Below are 10,206 nucleotides of genomic sequence, written 5' to 3'. Positions count from 1 at the left end.
TGCTCAAATAAGATTACTATCACAAGCAAGAGCGACAAATAAGATTTGACTTACTATCACGAGCAAGAGCGACAAATAAGATTTGACTTACGAGAAGAATGAAAGGGACTTACGAGAAGAAAGTATCAAGAAGAATGTTGAACACAAATTTGAATTCAAAAGGAACGTACGAGAAGAAAGTATGAGAAGAATGTTGAACACAAATTTGAATTCAAATTTATAATGAATTCAAATTTCCCTCTCTTTTTTGAAAATTCAAATTTATGCGTAGGAGGAGTGCGCTAGTTTTTCTTATATATACTCTTCTTTCCATTCATTCATTCTCACTCTCTCCTCATTTCATTGGAGCAACCAAGAGCTGAAGAGAAAGGATAAGCGGAGCCTTACTTTTTTCACTTTTTCCAAGTACTTGCATTCTTTTTCATTCGTCTTGTAATTCTTTTTCTTTACTTACAATTCTTTTTCAATTAGTTTCTTGTTAAATTTTTTGAGTTCTATTTCTTAAAATTCGTCTTGTAATTCTTTTTCTTTACTTACAATTCTTTTTCAATTAGTTTATTGTTAAAGTTTTTGAGGAGGGGGTCTTTTAGAAGGCATTACAATTCTTTTTAAATTGGTTTCTTATTTGAGTTTTTGAGTTCTATTTTAATTAGTTTCTTATTTATATTTGAGTTTGTAAATTTGAGAAATGAGAGAATAGGGAGGGAGAGAAAGAGAGCGGAGAGAGGAGAGAGGGAAAGAGAGAAATTAAGAGAGAGAAGAGGGGCTCTTGGCGGCCGTGGCCACCAAAGGGAGAGAGAGAATAGAAATGAGAGAGAGAATGAGAAATGAGAGGAGTAGGGAGGGAGAGAAAGAGAGAGAGGAGAGAGGGAGAGAGAGAGAGAGATTCACAGAGAGAAGAGGGGCTCCTTAAATGAGAGAGAAGAGTAGGGAGGGAAAGAAAGAGAGAGGAGAGAGGGGGAGAGAGATTAAGAGAGAGAAGAGGGTCTTTTAGCAACCGTGGCTGGTTGAGGGAGGGAGAGAGTAGAGAGAGAGAGGGAGAGAGAGAGAAAGAGAGAGAGGGAGAGAGCGAGAAAGAGAGAGAGAGGGAAAGAGAGAGAGGGAGAGAGAGAGAGAAAGAGAGAGAGGGAGAGAGAGATATGTTTATCAGAATGAAACGTGGCGAGAGGAGAGAGGGAAAGAGAGAAATTAAGAGAGAGAAGAGGGGCTCTTCGGGGCCGTGGCCGCCAAAGGGAGAGAGAAGAGTAGGGAGGGAGAGAGACAAGAGATTAAGAGAGAGAAGAGGGGCTCCTTAAATGAGAGAGAAGAGTAGGGAGGGAAAGAAAGAGAGAGCTGAGACGTGGCCGCCAAAGGAAGAGAGAGAATGAGAAATGAGAGAGAAGAGTAGGGAGGGAGAGAAAGAGAGAGAGGGAGATAGAGAATGAGAAATGAGAGAGAAGAGTAGGGAGGGAGAGAAAGAGAGAGAGGGAGAGAGAGAATGAGAAATGAGAGAGAAGAGTAGGGAGGGAGAGAAAGAGAGAGGAAGAGAGACAAGAGATTAAGAGAGAGAAGAGGGGCTCCTTAAAAGAGAGAGAAGAGTAGGGAGGGAAAGAAAGAGAGAGCTGAGAGAGGGAGAGAGAGAAGAGAGTCTCCTCGCAGCAATGAGAGAGAAGAGTATGGAGGGAAAGAAAGAGAGGGAGGGAGAGGGAGAGAGAGAGAGAGAAGAGAAGAGGGAGACTTAGGGAGAGAGAAAGAGAGAGAGGGAGAGAGAGAGAGAGAGAGAGAGAGAGAGAGAGAAAGAGAGAGAGGGAGAGAGAGGGAATGAAACGTCTCTGCTAGAAGAGTAGGGAGGGAAAGAAAGAGAGGGAGGGAGAGGGAGAGAGAGAGAGAGAAGAGAAGAGGGAGACTTAGGGAGAGAGAAAGAGAGAGAGGGAGAGAGAGAGAGAGAGAGAGAGAGAAAGAGAGAGAGGGAGAGAGAGGGAGGAATGAAACTTCTGTGCTAGAGGGAGGGAGAGAGTAGGGAGGGAGAGGGAGAGAGAGAGAGAGAAGAGAGGAGGGAGACTTAGGGAGAGAGAAAGAGAGAGAGGGAGAGAGGGAGAGAGAGAGAGAGAGAGAGAGAGAGAGAGAGAGAGAGAAGAGAGGAGGGAGACTTAGGGAGAGAGAGATAAAGAGAGAGAATCGTAGTGACTATTTCCCTTGTGGCAATATGGGGCATAAAGTGTACCTCAAGCACGCATAATTATGTTGAACTTGGACTTACGTGGGACTAGTGAGATCTAATCTAGGGTGGATCCTAAGTGCACACATGATGAAGAGCTAGACTAAATAGCATAGACTCAAGTTCAATTGATTACATTGTACTCAAAGAGAGACTCGAGAGCTTGCATATGTTATTGCATGAAACTGACCTCCTTTTTATAGGAGTGTAATACATACTTGCATTTCTTGTTCTCATGATGGTTAAATCTTCCTTTCCATGTGGTAGCATGCTCTTGCTTCACTCCTTTACTATCTCTTGCCTCTATTCTATGCTGATTTGGGGTCATATAACCTCCTATTTTAGCTCATCTTATGGAAAGTTCAAATAATGACACCATTGTCGACACATGAAAGAGAGGAACAAAGTAATAGAGGGACCACCTATATCCAAAATGGGCCAAAATTGTGGATCAAATTTGTCCCATGTTTGGTGGAATTTCCCCAAATTTAGACCCACGGTGAGGTTATGGCTCGAACCAAGGTAGGAGATAACAATGAGAGCCTAAATTTATATAAGTGAGAACGAAATTAGTGAGGAATTTTTCGTACGACAACTCATGCCCTCACTAAGTTTCATGTTCTTTGGCCCCCTAAAATTCCCTCTTTCATCTTTACCCTATGGAAAATACAACTAGACACTAGGATTCATATATGCACAAAAGATGAAAAGTAAATAAAGGAGGATCCCCTATGTATCCAAATGGTCCCAAACTAAACATGGAGGTTGGAAATACTATGTTCAATGCACCTATAGAATTGAGTGTTGGATTTGCCCCATGTCTTTTGGAATAAGCGAAAGTTTTGGGCATAAGGTGATGTTATGGGCTCAAAAGATGGTAAGGAGCTAGCCATGTAGACCCACATTTATCCAAATGGGAGCAAACTTTGTGACCGAGTCTTAAACCTATCATCACCCCTTGCCTTGCCAAGTGTTATGGATTACGTGGTATCAATTGTTGATCCCCTCTTTACGGTACTCACCTTGTAGTCATGCAAGGGAGAGGGGGGGAAAGAGGGAGGGAGGAGAAGGGACAAAGAGGGGGAGATGGAGAGAGAAGGTCCCCCCTTTGTGACAGTAGGAGGAAAGGAGGGAGGTGTAAAGGAGGGAGGGAGAGGGGGGGAATTTCAAACTTTGAAATTTATGAGGAAGGGAGGAAGAACCAATTTGTCTTCTCCCTCAACTTCAAAATCCAGATTCCCCTCTTTTATCCTTGCATTCCCTCCTCTAATTTCTAATTTCTCCCTCATCTCCTCCTTGTGTCACAATCCCTACCCTCATATTTCCTCTTCTAATCTTTCCTCTTCCTCTCTCCAGTCTCACATCTCCCTTCTCTCCTCCTACCTTTTCTTTTCTTCTTCCTACTCATTATCATAGCTCCTCTCCTCCTACTACCTTTTCTTTCCTTCTTCCTATTCAATATCGCCTCCTTACTCCTCCCTTCTCTCTACTTCCTCTCCTCTTTCTCCTTTCGATCCCATTGAACCTCTCCCTTGTCCATTTCTCACTTCCTCTCCTCCTTCTGTCCATCTCTCCATTTCCTCTCCTCTCTCATCCATGTGCCCTAATTTCACAACACCCTCCCACTCCCTCTCTCTCTATTGCACAACCATAGCCATACAAGAGGCACACAAGGGGGTACATAGGATAAAGGCCAAGGGGGGGGCAAGGGGAAGGAGGATTCTCCTTTTGTCCCCCTCTTTCCAAGTCTTCCCTATCTCCTCCTTCCTCCTTCTGGTGCTGCTCTTCTAGCCATAATTTAATTAATATATTAGTATTTTCTAAACTAATTTTATCATAATATGGCATTCACTATTTTAAAATCATACTAAAACTATCATTATGATGCATACACAAGCGTTGTCCAAATAGGATGTTGCTTTTCCTCCACCATATCTCCTTTGATGATTGGGCACATACACCACATGATTTTTTTGACAAGCTCCATGTGGTGCATCTATTGTAAAAGTGTTTAAGCAATTATACTTCATGAAGTATTTTCAACATGGTACTTTTGCACAATCATGCTATTTTCACAAACTTATGCTTTTAATATAAAAATTTAAAGAGATTAATGTCAACTATTAATGATATTTAACAAGCATTAGTATGACGTAAACATTACAATAGTACACTAAAGGCAAGTTAACAAAAATAATACAACTAAAACTAGCTGTTGAGCAGTATACAAGTTATGCTTGTTAGTTATTTTTTAGATTAATTAGTTACTATTAATATGAGCTAGTGTATTATTAACCCTCAATGAAAGAAAATATTTGATGGCATGAATTTTATAAACTTGAATTGGACCTAGGAAGCTTTCACATCACCAAATGCTCATATCATATTTATAATCTCAACCAAAGATACACAAAACACATCGCAAGACATCAACATCAAACGGATATGTAATATGCAAGCCCCATGAACTATGAGGATGTAACATTCTACAAGTATTGGATTTGACAAAAGTGTAAGTTCAAAAGGAAACTACTCATGGGAAGGAAATGAGCACCTTTAGACTTTCAAGTATTTGCATTCATTGTACTAATTGCATTGATCACGTCAACAAACTATTACTTTAAAGAGCTCACACCTAAGTTTGGCATTGAGTTACTAATGTCAACGATGATTTCGAGCTACACATGCTTACGAACAAGGAGACATCAATTAATAATATTATCCTTCATTAAGTCCTCTACAAAGACTTAATGAGTTGTTACAGATGCTAGTTACACAAATGCAATCCTAACACAAATCATCAAAGTCGAATTGCTAAATGCCGTGGAGCATGCAATTCTAACAAAGAAATAACAAGGTCCAAAATAATATACAACTATCAAGTTCGGAATATATTTTTGGAATAATACAATATTTTGATCATTGTAAAGCATCTAATTAAAGGTACTTTAAAGAAAAACCATTTTTGGAAGAGTCTTCCAATTTCAAAGTTTTCCTACAATGGCTCTCTCATGTTTATTCGGAATGTTCTTCTTTCAACATGAGGTAAAAAAACTTTTATAATTGGTATGACCCTACGAAGCTTGGGATTGTTTGGTGTCACATCTCACTACAAACCATTTTGAGTAGGCTAAAGCATGGTTTGATTTAATCCCCTTTTGCATTTTAGAGTCCACTCACAAATCCACAAAGAATAATATTTAGCATGACTATATGCTTAACGCTAGCTTTTTTCCCTTTTCCTTATAAGATATATATGGATGCCATGCTAAACACATTAGATGCCTCCTAAAGTGGTCACCAACCCATCCCACCAATGAGATGAATATTGAGACCAATACCTTGCATAAAGAGCATGTAGACCTCTCTCATTGGCAACATTGGTTTAAAACGTGTGTAAGCTTTTGAAAGTACCCTCCATACATCTCACCAACAAGATAATTAAAAAGACTATTACCTAAATGTATTGTAGAGATACATGCAGAGGTGCATGTATACATAGTACCTTAACATGGAGGCTCAACTACATTCCATTCTGCAAGATCCATTATGCAATCCTGAGTAGTCGCAAAAGCGTTTACCCGCATCATACATTGGTGAGCTATCTCCTTCACCCAAGGAGGATTTATCAACACAAGGTTTGAAACTAACCTCCATACATCTCACCAACAAGATAATTAAAAAGACTATTACCTAAATGTATTACCTAAATGTATTGTAGAGATACATGCAGAGGTGCATGTATACATAGTACCTTGACATGGAGGCTCAACTACATTCCATTCTGCAAGATCCATTATGCAATCCTGAGTAGTCGCAAAAACGTTTACCCGCATCATACATTGGTGAGCTATCTCCTTTTCCCAAGGAGGATCTATCAACACAAGGTTTGGTCGAGCAAGGAAAACTCAATGCTTACCAAGAGTTCACTAACTACACTAGCCCAATGATTTGGGAAAAATCAAGAGGACCACATTATAGAATGACAAAGCATGAGTTTGCAACAAGTCTCTCATGAGTTCTTGATGATAACACACAAATTGAACCAAATGCCTCATAAATGCTTTACTCATTTTGTTCATGGAGAGAGAGAGAGAGCATTTCCTCACATCCTACTGCAAATGCTTTCATAACAGTTGATACGTTTAACACTAAACGTTTCTCTGTATTTCCCGAAGTAAAATGTATGTTTGGCTCCCTCAACTTCTTTCAGCATCCTTCCTATCAAACAGTGTTGGAGATATTAAAAAGCCGCACAATCACACTGCATGTATGTCTAGCTCCCAAAACAGCATTAACGAAACGTATCTTGAAACAAACTGCTTCAAGCAAAAACATTCCCATCCATCCACTTTCGTGGACACCCTCTGTAAAAGAATTGTAACACCTTCCATCTTCAATGCAGCATCAAACACAAAAAACAAAAGAGCAAGGTGAGGAAAAAGTGAGAAACAAATTTCCCAATATACACATACCATGCGACCATGCTAATGGGTCTTTGAAACTCAAAATTTCCTCCATAATTGGGACGGCCAAAACAACATGCACAAAGAGGAAATGGACTCCTAACATTCAGCAGAAAATAAGTCAAGCAATCATTGATTGTTGGAAAGGCAGGCAAACCAACAATGCAAAAGAAAAGCATGTAATATGGATGAAACAGAAACGACAAAAAAAACCCGCGTAATTAACTGCTCTCGTCACCCATCAACCATCAGTCTCAACACAAACCAACCGAAGGATTTTGTCTTAATTCAAGGGTAAGGGGGCATAGTAAGCCACAAATCAATGATTTCAGATTTTGAGCTTGAATAAAGATATAACTGTCAAGAATGTATCCAATCTTACAAATTGATATATCCGTTTGTAAGACTAGAATATATCCAATCTTGCAAATTCAGAATGTTCTTCAAAACAAAGGTAAGAAACAACAGAACAATGAGGGAGAAAGACATAAAGAGAGAGAAAAAGAGGGAGGAAGGCAAAGACGCCCTAAACACATTCTGTGATAGTTCAATTAAAAAGAGAAGGGGCTTAGAATGAGAGAAGCATCCAGTCCTCAGAGAGCTTTTCTGTCTGCCTACGTTTACAGCTTCCTTTTACGTTTACAGCTTCCTTTATTTACGTCTGTTATTTTGGCTCTTGGCTCTTGGCCCTTTCGGATACCTTTGTATCTCTATTGCCTTCCTAAAAAACTGTGGACAAGATCGCCGCCCAAAATGTAGCAACTTGAAAGTCGATACAGTTGTTTATTATTGAGTTTGTTACGCTATCAGAATCATTTGAGTTCTAGTAACAAAACGAAACAACTTGTGCAACGGACACTAAACTCTGATTATTGATGTTTTTGACAAAGCAAAGGCACTGATTTTGTGATCCAGCACGAAATAGAAGCAAGATACACGGTCGTATCAGTACCCAGGTGTATACACAATGCCCTCGTTGAAAAAAACCACCTCAGGGGCGATCGAGCCCATTTGTTGAGGTAGATCTCCATTGCTCCATCGGGCTTAGCTTTCATGGTTATTGCTCAAAATTCCCCGAGGCCAGGAGAAAGACCAATACGGTCAGTCTTCTGTGCTTTTTTTGATCTACCAGTGTTGAAGAGAAGCCACTACACAAATCCTGCACTAACAAAACCCAATAGAATCGATTGCACTTCAAATTACCTACTGTACACTCAAAACATCTCCACATGTGCAGATCCCAGCACCTCTACACACTTGCCAACATCGATTAAGTTATCTGACTTTCACGAGATTTTGCATACCCAGTGGCCTAATAATTGTGAATACAAAACTCGTCATACACGGCCCTTCTTCTTCCATGCCCTTTCCTAGATAGGTTGAACACCATAGCCATACTCCACAATCAGAATTTCAGTCTCTAGGAACGCCCAGACAGCAAGCCTTGTAGTTCTTTTCTGCGCCTCTCTACCTCCTGCATAGATTGGGTATCTCTTTAGGACAAGTTTCGTTTACATTTCGGAATGAATACAAACCCTGAGTGGATGCTCAACCCAGAGAACGAAACTCAATATCTAACCTCGAGATCCCTAGCAGCTTGTACCCGCCACTGCGCTTTTTGCAGTCGCGTGCGTTTCAAATGACCAATGCAGAGCAATCCCTGTAGTATTTATGTGTTAAGGCTTGGTTCCCTTCCAAATGAGCATCTGCTTGCTTTGTGCAAGAAAAGGAGCAAGCGACGTTACCGTGACAATGTAGACGACACCGCAGGCCAGAAGCAAGTAGCTTGAGACCTCCTGCAGAATAACAATCGCACTCCCCTCTGCCTCTTGATCCGCAAGCGCCCTTGTCATAATTGCAACACTGCAAACGCTTGACCATATCATCAAATGACCTCTCTCTCTCTCTCTCTCTCTCTCTCTCTCTCTCTCTCACACACACACACACACACCCCCGAAAGTCGAGTCTGTCTACAAGAAACGTGTGAAGTCGCACGGCAGAAGCTTACAAGACTTGCAGCATCCCTCTCCCAGCCCAGTATTCAAGGATCTGCCATCACAATAGGGCGTGCAGTTGTAAGATCGAACACAAATATGATTGTACAATTCTTCAAATCCACGTTTAAAGTATCGAAACCTCCAAACGGCATTCCAGAGGGGAATCGAAAACATTTGCGAAGAGCTCTTACTTTCCAGAAATTGAATATTCGCTGCCATTCCGTCTCAGCAACAGCGACGAACAACGCAATGACCACGGCGTAGCAACGCAAAATGCCACTGAAAACCTGTCGATGCAAAACACTCATTGCCTAATCACTCGCAGAAACGATGCCATGGCCTACTTCATTGCACATTTCAGAGTACTCACGTCTTGCCCGCTGCGAAAGGACTGCACTGCAGAGAAGACATTGACGGCAACGCAAAGAAGGGCGCTTATGGCTGTGAGGACGCTGAAGCAACGGCAGATGACAAGGAAAGGGTCGCTGCGGTTGAGATATTCGTGGACATCCAGTTCAGGAGGGGGTTCTTCTTCGGGAGCCAGCTCCGGATCATGCCCCATAGTTGCTGATGAGATGACGAAACGCTGCGCAAGCAGGATTGCAAGTCTAAAAGCGTGGGAGAAAACGGAAGAATGGGAGAGCTTTGATTGCTTCCACAGAAATTGTGTTTCCCTTCCTCCAGAACCTATCTGTCCGTCTCTTGCGATTTGAATAAAACGTTGTCCGCTAGCAGGATTCTTCCCGTTTGCTTCGTCGAAACCCTTGCTGATCACAATGGCAAGCCTTTGGTATCAAAATGCTGAACAACTTCTTGTTGGAGGCTTCTCTAGCCTTCCCTTTCTAACTCTGATGATTCCTCTCCCCGTTAAGCAACAAATCTATGTGCTGCACGGGTGCTGCAATTCTGCTGGAGGATTATGTTCCGCCGGGTAAATCCATGCTGCTATCTTAACGCCGGGTCTCGGATGCGTCTCTAACTTTACTCCGATGATTCCCCTCGCCGGTAAGCAACTAGCCTATCGAAATTAGGATGAATTCAAGCTTCGGTTACCGTAATCTGCAAGAGTGCGGCGGTGTCGGCAGAACCGGAACAAGGCAGCCAGAATAGGGGAAGCCGCAGCGGTAATCCCGATCTTGAACAGCGACACCTGGAGAAAGGCCAAAGTAAGGAAGCAGGGAGGGGAGGAAGAGTGAATGCAATGAGGAGGGATACTAGGAGGCGGCGAGGAGGGGTAAGATCGCCATAGCCGGGGCAAGAAGATGAACCAGGAGCAGCAGCAACAAAAAGGGGGAGCAAAAAAGAAGTGTAAACTTTTTAGAAGACAAGAGAGAAGCAAGAAACTCGTTTGAATTTCAACAAGGGTCGCACGATTACATCTCCGCCGTTCATCTTTCACCTTGCTTTTTTCTCCACCGTTCATCTTCACCAGTATTTCCTTTCCACGTGGCAATCTTCCTTGATGACATGGCATCCCCTCATTGCTGAGCTGGTGCCCCTAGAGTTCTTCAAAGCTTCTTTTTAAAACTCTCTCGCCCGGTCACAC

At 41.8% G+C, this 10,206-nt stretch overlaps 1 protein-coding gene across 4 annotated transcripts; it reads right to left on the bottom strand.

The window, feature by feature from the left end:
* Positions 1-7,303: 7,303 nt before the first annotated feature.
* LOC147886418 (uncharacterized) lies at positions 7,304-9,944 on the bottom strand. Of its 4 annotated transcripts, none has more exons than XR_015543337.1 (7): positions 9,031-9,944; positions 8,852-8,947; positions 8,672-8,712; positions 8,409-8,526; positions 8,243-8,323; positions 7,968-8,137; positions 7,304-7,827 (listed from the first exon to the last, which is right to left on the bottom strand). XR_015543337.1 is itself a non-coding variant. In XM_087395865.1 (7 exons), the coding sequence occupies exons 2-7, from the start codon at positions 9,220-9,222 to the stop codon at positions 8,084-8,086; spliced, it is 582 nt and encodes a 193-aa protein (XP_087251991.1). In that variant the 5' UTR covers positions 9,223-9,427; positions 9,714-9,944; the 3' UTR covers positions 7,304-8,083. The 4 variants fall into 4 exon arrangements, 2 of the variants coding, with proteins under 2 accessions (XP_087251991.1, XP_087251990.1); XR_015543336.1 differs by having other exon boundaries at positions 7,304-7,822; XM_087395865.1 differs by having other exon boundaries at positions 7,304-8,137; positions 9,031-9,427; positions 9,714-9,944.
* Positions 9,945-10,206: the final 262 nt, after the last annotated feature.

This window comes from Dipteris shenzhenensis, chromosome 24 (assembly GCF_047967505.1).
Source record: "Dipteris shenzhenensis isolate YYH24624 ecotype China chromosome 24, Dip_SZ_1.0, whole genome shotgun sequence".
Lineage (NCBI taxonomy): Eukaryota > Viridiplantae > Streptophyta > Polypodiopsida > Gleicheniales > Dipteridaceae > Dipteris > Dipteris shenzhenensis.
This window is presented reverse-complemented; position numbering and strand designations above follow the sequence as displayed.